Source organism: Chaetodon trifascialis, chromosome 5 (assembly GCF_039877785.1).
Source record: "Chaetodon trifascialis isolate fChaTrf1 chromosome 5, fChaTrf1.hap1, whole genome shotgun sequence".
NCBI lineage: Eukaryota > Metazoa > Chordata > Actinopteri > Chaetodontiformes > Chaetodontidae > Chaetodon > Chaetodon trifascialis.
The window spans coordinates 24,009,516-24,022,500 of record NC_092060.1 but is presented as its reverse complement, the minus strand read 5'-3'; the positions used below and the strand labels follow the sequence as shown (position 1 = coordinate 24,022,500).

Here is a 12,985-nt window from a genome sequence, read left to right as displayed (position 1 = left end):
GAGGGAGACGTCCAACAGCGCAGTCTGTACAGGCCCGCGCGGCGCTGAGAGGACGTCTAATCAGGGATATAAGTGAGAACACCTGTGCAGGTAAGCCATGGGTGTGTAGGGGCTTTAAGTACCGCAAGTGAAAGTTGTCATTATGCAGGAATCTGTAAGAGCGTTTTGCGAGGACAACCCTGATTCCAAAAAAGCTGGGGCTCAACAAATGAGCTGTGTTTACCGACAACATCTCTACAAAGTGTCCCTGAGCTCATCTGTTAATGTCCTTCATACAATCATGTGTTACCAATGAACCTGTTTACCTGTGGAATGATCCAAACAGGTGTTTTTGGAGCATTCATCATCTTTCCCAGTCTTTAGTTGCTCCTGACCAAACTTGTTTAAAACGTGTTGCTGCATCAAATTCAAGATAAGCAGATATTTACAAAAATCAATGAAGCCGAGGAGCTCAAACATTAAATATATTGTTTTTGTGCTCTTTTCAATTGAGTATATGTGAAAAATTGCTTTATAGACTCTTGGGAAGTTTAATCTACAGTAATACATCATATTTCATACATCTAATATACAAAATAAAATAAAATATTGCATGTAGCAGGGGCTACGACTGTCAGATACTTGTAAAGTGCATTGAGATGTCTAACGTGTCTGTAGGCGTGTGAAGTAGAATACCGACGCTGTCCAGTGAAAACCATCTCCACATTTGGCCATCTTAAATTTCTTTTTGACAAACTGAAGGGTTATGTATTCCTCTGTGGGTTGAGATAATTCTCAAATAAATAAACCACCCGAGAACCCACGGGATTATCTGAAAAATGCATCGCCACAAAGCTGAAAACTCCTCTTAGCTCATGAAAAGTTCACATTTTCCATACAGCAGACAGGGTAAACCAACCTTCCCTCTGTGGTTATTGCTGCACACCTAAACCTAAACCTCCCCAACACCCCTGATCTGAGAGCTTTCCTCTCCCTCCACCTTCTCCACCACTGCTGCCTCCTCTAAAGCTCCGACAACACAACAGTTAAATCCCAGAAAGCAGCCCGTAAGTACCTTTGTTAATTACATGTGGAAGAATAGGCCTGTTGTGTCCCTGTGTGATAATGGTGCCAGCACAACAGAGGGATTACCTCTGGATAATACGTATGCTGAGCTGACCAGTGTGACGAAGGGCCGTGTGGTGGGAAATAATTAACACAGCTAACTGGTCTGCGGGCCTTTCAGCCAGACGTCAGCACTGTGTGGTTACCGGCAGGGGATTAACATCCTGGGATATTTCACTGCGGCTGTAACCAATATCTGAGGATCCTTTTTTTTTGTTTTTAACAGACTGTGTCAATGTTTTGCCTGTTACTTTGGGAAAAATGCAAGAAATGCCCGTCATGCCATTCTCTGCTGTTTTGCAAATTATTAACAATAATCAACTCAGGATGCGCTGTCTACTTTGGCTCCAAGTGAAGTCCAGAAATACTTCGACCACACTGTGTCGTAACACGCTGTCTGGGTCGTGAACTTCTGGCTTGTGCTTATGTGCAGAGTTCGAGCTCATTGTAGACATTTTAGATCAAAATAGTCAAAGCTGCCAAGCCACAATTTGCTTCAATAGGTATTATAATCTGTACGGTACACAGCGCTCTCTGTACTAAGACCCTTGATTCAGGTGGGTAAGAACTCCCAGAATAAACTATTTAAAGGGAAAAAAGGAAGAAACATCAGGAAGAGCAACAGAGGAGGGGTCCCTCTTCCAGGTTCATAGATTTAGGGCCACAGTCTCTGCACAGGCAAATTTCCTCGATGTCAAACCAGGTGCAGAAGGTTTGAATAAAGCAGAATTGAATCAAAACCTACAACTTTGTGCTATAAAAATGACTTTTAGAGCCAGATTCAACAAGTTCAAGGCCAGGCCACTCATTTAAAGCCACATTCACCTCATGTAAAATTCACCCGCCGTCCGGCTAAATCTGTAAATTTAAGGCAGACTAAAGGTGCCGCTGCGTTCCATCTTGTCTTGAACTGCTTCAGAAACCTCGTCCCCGGCGCAGCTTTGGGGAACAGGGTCCGAGGGTTTCTGGAGCTTTGTGAACCTGACAACCTGACGTTCACTCTCACTCACAATGAGCCGGGTTTGAACTTCTCTGTTTAGCTCTCTTTTTTCAATCTCCACACAACTATTTCTTGTGTATACAAACGAGTCCAACACGATGACTGCCGTCCAGGAGAGCCTCTTTCAAAATTTGCTCTTTTAGCCTCATTTTTTAAACAATGACCGCATCTCTGTCCTCTGTGACATCTGGCTTGTCCCTCTGCCTTCAAGTGTGCTCGCTCAGAGGAGCTTTAAATGCTTTTACTGGTTATTTTCCAGAATAACCCAACTTTGCACAGCCTTTCACACTCAATGCAAACATGCATGATGACGGTGAGTTTGTTCGGTCACACAGCCATCGGTGTATTTGCCCCCTCCAGAGTCCCCGTCTGGTGAACCCACCCCCACATCTCTCACACTCCTCTCACATTCCCCCTGCAGTATGGATTCCACATCGACAGCTGGCACCGCCGACAAGACGAGCGCGTTTGTGTCCCCTCATGTGTGGCGCTTTTCAGCTTTGTGCCATGTTTCAGGTTTGGGTTTTTGGCCTCTGTGCAACAAATGCCACAGCGAGGAAAACCAGCCCAGAGCTGCTCCCACTGCCATTTGTGACCCTTTCAATCGAGATTTGTGACCCTTTCAATCATGAAAACTACAGCGTTTCCTGCTTTGGTACACAGGACACAGCAGTGGAAAACAAGAAACAACATCTTGACCTTGCATATCCTCGAGGATCCTCTACTTCTAGGTGAAATAATCCAACCTGCTGTAAGCAAAATGAATAAACGACATGACTGAGCGGCTATGACGGCATTACCACACGCTGTGTGTGTTTTAACTGACGCGAAGAAGAGCTCAACACAGTATGTCAAAGCTAGAAGCTTCAACAGCTTTCAAAAAGTATTTCCTAAAGCCGTCCGCCTTAACATCCTGCCCCTCATCAGCCTCCTCTTCCTGAGGTCAAAGGTCATCTGTATGTCTAATAAACAACCAAGGAGAGAGAGCGCAGCTGACCGTCCATAACATGTCAATCACATCTGAGGCTGAGGCGGTATTTTTGGTTCGGGGTAGTGTTGTGTTTCTGTCTTTCTGTCCATCATGGCCAATAACACAAATGCATACGCACAGCTGACCTGAGAGCTGCCCCCCCCCCCCCCCCCAAACCTAAACTGACAGGCTGAAGCCGAAGGAAAACAAGGGTCTGCGCCTCCCGCCGCAGCGATCACCTTTCAACGTCTCATTTGTAACGCCACCAGGAATAACAGCTGGAGACTGTGTGTGTGTAAGTGTGTGTGCGTGGTAGGAGGGGTTAAAAGGGTTGGAAAGGGTCTGATTGAAGGCTAGACAAGGCAAGAGAGAAACCAGCAGAGACAAAGAAAGTGGCAGAGGAATTAAAACGTCAGAGAGTGAGATAGAAAGTGACAGAGAACAGACAGATGAAGACGAGGCAGAGTACAGACACGTAGCAGACCTCCCTGTGGACGGCTTTCACTATGTTGTAAAAGAAAGAAAAGAAAATAGTTCCCGGTGACGACTGTCGGCAAACCAATCCATCTGCATGTTAGATACCAGGAGCGAAGAGGAAATGTGGTTTTTGTAGTTTTAGTGAACTGGCCCTTTAATGGAAATACACCCTGGTTTGTATTTTCTTAAGGTGACAACATGTTTGGTGTATGAAAAAGTCGAATAGATATTGTGAACTATTCACGAAACCTTCTCCCACAAACATCCCACCAAACGTCGTAAACCAGCATTTTGTGCTTTTATATTACCGCGTGGTATTGTGTAAGGGACTGCATTTGTGAGGCATTGATACACCAAACTCGTCTCACATCAGAGTTATCTGCCACTGAAGGTGTTAATATTAGATAATTCTGCTTCTGACACAGAATGAGTGACAGAGAGGAGACAAAGGAGTGAAAGCAGAGTGTGTGTGTTGTCCTGTGGGGTTCCTGGTGTGTTATTACAGTCTCCTCTGGTGCTGGCATGTGTTTTCTCTGACCCTTACACACCCTCGCACACACACACAGGCACAAACCCACGCACACACTCTCCCTGACCCCTCCCTGATCCACTGGCTGACCTTTGACCCGCAGTGCTGTAGCGTTGACCAAACATACCCCAAACCCACTGAGACCACAATACAGCACTGTGGCGCCACGTCCCACAACGGGGCACGACGCGGGAGAGAGAGGAGCTGAAGGAAAGACAGGAGGAGAAAGAGGAGAGAGAGAGAGTTCAACATATGTAAATATATCGACAAATACAACAGCAGCGCCAAGACTTAGCAAAACCCAACATCAGGAAATGAGGAGAAAGCGTAAGAGGCAACTACGAGCTCATACATGTACGCTGCATAGTGTTGGGTACTGTTTCTGATTCTGATTGATTCCCAGTTTCAACTCCATTATGGTTAAAAAAAATGTTGACATGCTTGCAGCTCCATTATTTTTGTTGCTTCACTGTTATGACAAAAATCACAGAACAACTACGCCTTAATAATAATAAGTCTTAGGGGCTCCTCATGAGCCAATCACGGACCTGCTGCTGCTTTGATGTGTGATGAGCACAGATTATTGCAGATACGTAGCCTTTGTTTGCAATAATAGAAGTTTAAACATGTTTAGGAACCGATAATCAAAACTGAAATTAACATTTTATTACATGTATCCGATTGTTGGCATTTTGGATTCTGCTCCCAACCCTGCTGCTGTGTTTGCAGCGCTGTTTGTCTCAATCTGTCATTTTTAATCTTCCCTTTCTCTAAGATTTCCTTTTACTGTTTGGAAATTTTAACCCCGTGCATTAGTCGTATGCCGTGCAGCCAAACACTGTTCAAACATAAAGATCTTCAAGACATGGAGATATTTCCATGTGAGTGAGTGGCAGCCATAGAAACATGGAGCCTTTTAAACGTTGCACTTTGTAAACATCAGTTGAGCCGGGCTGGTACAGATTATGAGTGTGGCCTGACGTGTTTTCTGCAGCCTCGTAGCTGTTAAAACTTTTAAAACTGTTCTCTCAAATTTCTTTCTTTGTCTCTTCTTTTGCTATCATATCTTGTCCTGTTGCTCCTCTCTCTGCTGCACCCCTCCCACAAACACACACCACATCCTCACGTCACTACGACATACCATCAACCCCCACAGAGGACGTCCAGACGGCCCCATTACTGCCCCACCATTAGCAAAGTCAAAGCAAACATTGACTTTATCTAAATGTGGGCTAATAGCCTTTAACATTAACAGGCCCTGTAAAACTCTGGAACAGTGGTTGCTGAAGTGGGGTGTGGGGGGCTGACCCTCGAGCTCCCCCATTCAGTTCCCTGCAGATGGGTTCATGTCAGTGCTGGCTAACTTTCCGGGGGCTTTTCATGCGATCGGTCTGTCTTATTTTTGACATGCAGCCGCAGCTCAACTTGTCCAAACAGCCAACAAGACAGCATTTGGCCCTGATTTAACAAGAGGAACCAAGAGTCATCTGCTCCTTTGAAGCTTCCCTTTGTCTGTTAATCACCACGTAATTAACAAACACACACATGCATCGACTGTTTCTGCTTTTCTTTGACTTACAGGACAAAATGAGTCGCATGCATGATTAAAATTTGTCACCTTAAAGATTTCTTATTTCTTTTTAATGAGACTCAAATTTGTTTTTATGCCTTCTTTGCTTTCCACCATAAGCTTCTACAATTCACCAGGCAAAAGACATTTGTTTTTCCATAACTGAAAAACATTAATATGATCTGTTGGTCCCACGCTGGAGAATATGCACGCTCGTCTGTGGATGCTGATCAGAGTCTCACCCGTCTACGGCGGTCTGGATGCAGCTCTTCCACCGCAAACACTGAGGCTGGCAGGCAGATGCCCTCCGCCACCATCAGGCCATATAACGGTCATCAGCACGTCAAATGGTATTTACGACAGTTAGCTGGGACTTAGGACGCGTTGCATGCTTAAAAAAACAGGAGCAGGGTGGAGGGAATGTACTGATGTGAGACCGTGAGTGTGTCTGTTTACACTGAGGTCAAGTTGTGTGTTTGAAGCATCTGTCTGTGGTATGCAGCTGTTTACTCTATGAGGAATCAAGATGCTCTCCTCCTCCTCCTCCATTCTTCTGAGACAGGCAGATGCTTAACACGACCAACAATGTGTTTTTATTACAAAATGCAGTAACATGGTTAATCAGGCCGTACTTAATTAAGTGAAAATACACTGAAAACTGATTTGATCCATCAAAGCTGGTCATCTGTACCTTTGAACCGCGGCCTTTGAAATCACTGCTCTCCACACTGAAATGCTTGGTCAGGGAGCATAAATTGTAGGGCTGTACCATACAGCTCAAAACTTCCAAGCTTTATTCATAATGCTGACATCTGAACACTAAATCAGCGTTTGAATGCTGCACATCTCGATTTCTTCTGTTTTAATTAAGCATTTGTGAACAGCTGTAGACAAAGATGAGGCTACACTTGTATTATTAGTATGATGCTATTTGTACAATTAGACTCAAAGACTCTAATCAAGTGAATCACTTCATTCAAATTGAGGATTTTCAGGCAGAAATCATGTCGACAAAAACTCAGTAGAGGCTTTGAAAGTGCACTTGAGCTATATAACCATAGCTGCAGCTATTTTCACAATGGATGAATCATTCAGAAGCAGACTCGCTGGAGCTACTCAAGCATGAGTATTTGCTGCTTTTCTGTGCTTCATGTTTTCAAACTGAACATCTTCGGCTTTCTGAGTGTTGGTCAGAGAATTAACTTGGACTCTGGGATACTCGGATGGATATTCTTCATTATTTTCACTGTTATTCTTTTACATTCAAAGCTTCTATTAAAGTTTTTGAATGAAGCTCGAATGGCTGATTTTGAGCAAAATCTTCAATTTGAACAAAATTATTCATCTGAATACATGATTTAGTCTTTTTATTAAATCAGTTTGCTTTAATGAATAGAACTCCTCAGTTTCCTCAACAATAAACAGATGCAGGCATTCAACAAATTTGACATTTGGACTTTATCACATGAGTCTGAACCAATCCAACGACACGAAAATCTAATTCTGCAGATAGCGTAACACTAATAATATTAGCGTAGCCTAATCTTTGTCTGCAACTGTGCAGAAATATCAGATTAAAACAGAATGAATAGGCATGAAAAAAGAAAGCTGTGCAGGCTCTGAATGTCAATCCTCTGAATGAAGCTGCTGCCCCAGCCCAGTCTGGGCAGATTAGTAAAGAAAATAATGGTTAGTTTTGTCCTAAACCACACACTGTCTGCCAAAATGCAAATACCTCCGCACTAATATTGTCCAAAGACAAGAGTTTATTAGGTTAGATGAGTCTCCCTTTGAGCAGAGAGGAGGAACAGTGCTCATCTTTTCACGTCGTCGTGGCCCTTAAAGACACTTTTCACTCCTCTCTGTCGTGCTCCTCCATCCATTCTGTGTGTGGTTTGAAGGATAAACAAGAAAAACACTCCTAAATCTTTTACACATGCGTCTAACAGGGGCCGAACGTTAGAAACACACCTTTCTGTTTATCTAGGTGTCTACTACTTTTCTACAAAAGCTAGCTAGTTATCCACTCCTTGCATCTCTGATGACTGTGCACCTCCTCCTCCTCCTCCTCCTCCTCCTCCTCCTCCTCCTCCTCCAGTCCTCCTTACCTAACCGCAATTCTCTCCTACGTATCATTGTTAGTGTTAGCGTGCTAATTACATTCCTGAGTAATGAGTGTGTGGGACAGGAGGTTGTTAAGTGACTGTGGGCTGTGAGTGCGTGCTTACATGTGTTAAGTCATATTTATGGGTAGCCTCTTCTAGTTGTGTACTTTTGCAGCATCTGTGTATGCGGCTGTTTACACTCGCTGCGCTGTCTTTGTCTGCAGTGACCATGCTCCTCTTCTCTTCCTGTGCTGCACCGTGTGCGACTCTGTTTTGGCAGCTTCATCAAGATGAAGATGCATTTTTAATACACTTGGTAGAACAACAAATGAGCCCTCTCATCTCTGTCTCCTTCTCCTCTCCCTCCCTCTGGCTAATGGGTGGTCGACGCAGCACGATCACATGGGAAACATTAAATTGTTTAGGCAGAAGCGTGCATTAGGAAACAATGTACACAAACCCACACTCATCATCTGTCTTTCCTGCGTCTGCTTCAAGGGTTTGCGCCAGAAGAGGCAGATGAGACTGGAGTGTGATGTGGTGACACACATGTAGGTGAATGAAAAATTCAAAACTGCTGGAGCGACTTCAATAATCACATTATTATTATTATTGTTACTCTCGGCCCTGCTCCGCTTGTTTGACCGTGAAGCGTTTAACAGATGGCTTGTGTAAATAACATCTGACATGCTGATAACCATCTGACATGCACGTGGCATTTCACATCACATGCACAGCTAACGTACGTGTGCGTGTGCAGAAACACAGGCATATGAACCAACAAACGCTTCATCTGTTCGGGGCAAATTTCGATGTTTTTTGGTATATTCTTCCTCACATGTCACCCGCCTCGTCGTCAGCAGACAGAAAGCAACAGTTAGTGCATTTATTTTTTCAAAATGCAACGTCGACCCCCCTAAAACGCTAATATGCTTCCTTGCCAGGAGTTAGATGAGAAGACAATCAAATCTCTCCGTTCAATATGAAGCTACAGCCAGGAGCGTTAGCTTAGCTCAGCACTAAGCTTTGTGCTAAGCTAAGCTAGCTGTCTCCTGGCTGTTTGTTGCATCGTCACAGACATGAGAGTGTTATCGATCCTCTCATTTAAGACAAGAAAGCGAAAAAGCTCTTTTCCTTAAATGTCAAATAACAATAATAAATAAAAAGTATTCATACTATACTCTCCTACTACTCTCCGACCCCTGCATTCAAGCTCGATGTTGTTCAGCTAACAGAGGAAGAGGAGAATGTTAATCTCTCATCTGCTCAGTGTCAGGCTCAGCCACGTGTGCACACACACACACACACACACACACACACACACACACACACACACACACACACACACACACAGAGGTGCAGACTCTGGTTCAAACGCTGCTTTGGTGTAAACCTCTGCAGTGCACATTATGTGACTCTTCATCTGCTGCAACAAGGGCATAAATATTGCATCCTTATCTCTCTGTCTCTTCCTCTGGGCTTATCTCTGTCTGCCTTTCTTTCTCTCTATCCCCCCTCTTTAGCTACCTTTTCCCTCCTTTCTCTCTCTCTCGATCTGTATCTCTCTCTCTCTTTGTCTGTTGCAGCGGTCCAGCCTGGACCTTAGCGGCTTCACTGTTCCTGCTGCCATTCGCCAATCGACCCTCAAAGTGGAAAACAGTGTCATCTGAAGTTCAGCCCCCAAGAAACTGCCAGTCTCAGTCATTAAAAGTACTTTACTTTTCTGCTATCTATTCGTTTACCATTAAGAGAATCAGTTTGTTGTCTATATTTCAATACAGGGCTGTGCTTTCAGTCTGCTATTCCTTTAATATAATAAGCCGTGCTGTATTTTGGAGAAATTTCAGTGCTGTTGTACTTCCTGGATTTAAACAATAGCGCCATTGCATGTACTGTAACTAAACCTTGTGCGCAAAGGGGACTGCCCAGACAGATGAGGCCACAAAAGAGTTGATGTTTTCAATTTGAAATGTCATGATGTGCACTGTGATATTTTGCTTTTTATTGTTCATTGTTTATTCAGTTGCCCTGAGTAACCCACCTCCGGCATGCATATCTCTCTGGGATATCTCAGTGGTAACTAATAAAAATGCTTCTCTGCGTCACTTCTTTCAGCGCAGTGGAGAAAGCAACAAGGGCGGACAGTGAGAGGAAGCTTTTCCATCGCTTCTAATGATTTTGTCAGCTGTTTGATAGAATTTTGTGCTTAAAGACAAGAAACCTGGATTATGAGTGTCTGAACTGCCACTTCTGGGGGTAAAATATGACCTGCCTCAGTCCCACTTGGCCTGCTTGTTTACCTCCCAAAGGCTGTCTTGTATGAGTCTTTAGAGTTTAAGATATGCTATTATTGGTCACTGGCTTGATTCTTTTCAGCTACAGTGAGACACACATACTCGAAACTTTCCGTTTTGTTCCTCGTCAACTAATGTCCTGGTGCGACTGAGCAAAATAACTCCTAACTGCACAGTGAAGCTGCTTCGTGGCCAACGGTAGATCGCTGTGGTTGTACTCGGTAACTCTCACTGCAGCAAAAGGTCAGCTTTCAATCGGACGCCACACATCTTTGTGTAACTGTTGCTGCCAAAAATGACTGACTGTCAGCTGCTTTTCTAAAAAACTGATGCAATTACTGTCACTTAAAGTGCAATCTTTCATGAAAAAGGAGTAATTTAAATAGTGTAAGGCCACAAATAAGTTGTGATTGTTGAGTGGAAGTTGTGGTCAGCAATAAAAAAGCCCTGCCTGAGAGGACGTTTAAGGGGAAACGAAGCTACACTGAGCAAAACTTGACTACAAACGTTGGACTGGAGAAGACTAAAATGCTTTAGCTTGACCTTCTGAATAGTTTTCTGGGGAAAATGGCAAAAATGAGTTACAGGTGAATTCAGCAGAGTCCTGGTTTTAAAAAAATCTGTAATCCCGCTCTTTCTGTTCGTGCTTCAGCTAATTCTTCTGTTTGGTTTAACTTTAAGCTACATGCTATAAACAGGGAACGTCAAAGACGGCACACACACACACAGAAAAGATGACATGCTAGATTACTCAAAACCACAAATTCACAATTACATGGTATGAAACTCAGATCAGAGGGCCACCATATCCCAGCATCCCTCTCATCACACACACACAGACACACACACACCGCTGTACTGGTCGTCTTTCAACTGCCTCTTCATAGACTTCAGTCAGTGTGACACACACAATAACAGAATAAATTACAAAAATAACAATAATTACTCCTCCTTTTAAATCGGGGTGCATAGAAACAAACAATTTTTTGACTCCTGCTAAGAATGTAACCTCACACTTTGCGCTCTGTCTCATTTTTTTCTGAGATGCAGGAACAAACGCTGACTTAGATTTCTCCGGTTTTAATCCTGCACTTAAACCAAGAGAGGAGGAGGAGAGAGGAGGAGAAGGAGAGAGCCACAAACTCAAACCAAGTGTCACAAGATAAGGGAGAACTTTAGTTTCTAATAGGTTCATAAGAGCATTTTGTCCCCTCTGTCCTCCTCATGCCCTCGCTCTCACACCCCTCCTATAATCTGTTTCCTTCCCTTGTCTATTTTTTCACTCACTCCTTCCCCTCAGCTCCTTTTCTGCTCTCCTTTCTTTCTCTTTTACCATCCATCATTAAGCCCTCCTTTGTCCTGGGGCCAACTTTTCTCTCCTTTCCCTCCATCTCTCTCCTCCACCCGTACCCCCGCCTGCTGTCTCTCTCCGCCGCCTGCCCTGGTTTCATTGACAGACTGCAGGCGGCGAGGGGGAGGAAATGCTGTGGCATTGCACAGCAAACATCCCTAATAGGCTAATCTAATCTCATCTCTTTGCGGTCTATGGCCCTGTGTTTACTTTTGGCCCCGTGTCTGCACGCTGGCTCGGCCTCGCCTCGCTGAATGCAGCTTTGTTCCCGCTGAAAACTCATCATCGGTGTGATCTCTGGAACGGGCGCCAGCTCCGCGACCGTCTGCCCGCTGGGGATCGTTCTCATCTACGTGCAGCCTCTGTAGCTGTTGTTGTTTGCTTTTATTATGTTTAGCTTCATTGAAAGAAACAAGGTAGCGTGCTGAGTTGTGAGGGTAGTGCTCTGTATCTGACCCTGACCACCAACAGCCCGGTGGGGTTGTTCAATTTAGCTTTTGAGTTGAAATGCTAATTTTGACTCCGCGGCCGATAAAGTTGACCTTGCAAAATAGCAGAAGTAGAAAACCACACAACTGCCAGGCGAGTGCATGAATTCTTGACAGTAACTGAATAACAGAGTAAGTCAAAGGTTCACCGACTGTCTAAAGAGCAAAAGCATTTCATTAAATACAGTTCAGGCCAGGACAAGCGTCTGCAGATATTCCAAAATCTGAGCGAACGGATCAGACCAGAATGAGCCAATAAGCGATAACAAAGATGTTTGTAAAGCACACAATTAAAGCACTTCCAAAGAGCATATGATGGAAAAGATGAAAACGATAGAGATCAGATAGGGTCGCTCCCGTCATACCTCCGGCTCTCATGAGACAGCTGTGTCTGAAACCACAGTCAAAGCAATCGTACCACCATGTTTCAAACAAATCCTTCTGGGGCTGGAAAAGCTCTGTGACAGCAAGAATGCAAAAATAGGAAATCTCGCTTCGGTAAGTTTACCCAGGTGAACAACTGGAAGATTGTTTTTTCACAAGTCCTGCCAGATAGCGATGGCAGCTGCAGTGATTTATCTCACCAACATCATCTTACTGCTGGTATTGATGACTGCAAAGCTCCAAGTCTCCGGTGAAAGCTGTTACTCACCCCTGGCAGCGGCGGACATCAGAATCATCTCCAGCAACAGAAAGACCCAGAGGAGCTCCATTTTGGTTTGATTTGCAGGAAGAAGAACGCTCGGCCTCTTTGATCTGAGAGGAAATGTAACAAGAGAAGAATATGATGTTGCTTATTAAAGTATAACAGGTGAGATTTCTATATTTAGGAGACATGGTGCCTGTATGTAAATCATCACTTTGTGTCCACTGTCAGAGTCTAATTTATTCTAAAAATCCATGCACTGACCACATTCATTATTTTACCATTATGGTTTTTTTTTTAAATGAATTTCTTCCAAAATAGCTGCTAGCGACATGGACTTAGCATAATTTACTACCAAGTGGCCGACAGCTGGTGAGCACCTAGAGTGCAAACCTGCCTTGATTTTAACTTAAGTAATCAAGATATTCCTTAATAAAGGAAAGCATTAAAA

General features: G+C 43.9%; 1 protein-coding gene across 1 annotated transcript in view; it reads right to left on the bottom strand.

Annotated features, from left to right (window-relative positions):
- The window catches only part of fgfrl1a (fibroblast growth factor receptor like 1a), a 63,014-nt gene extending 50,376 nt beyond the window's left edge, over positions 1-12,638 (bottom strand). The window contains exon 1 of the mRNA XM_070962655.1: positions 12,541-12,638. Within this exon, the coding sequence (XP_070818756.1) occupies positions 12,541-12,601 (61 nt within the window). The 5' untranslated portion in view covers positions 12,602-12,638. The remainder of the gene's footprint in view (positions 1-12,540) is intronic.
- Positions 12,639-12,985: the final 347 nt, after the last annotated feature.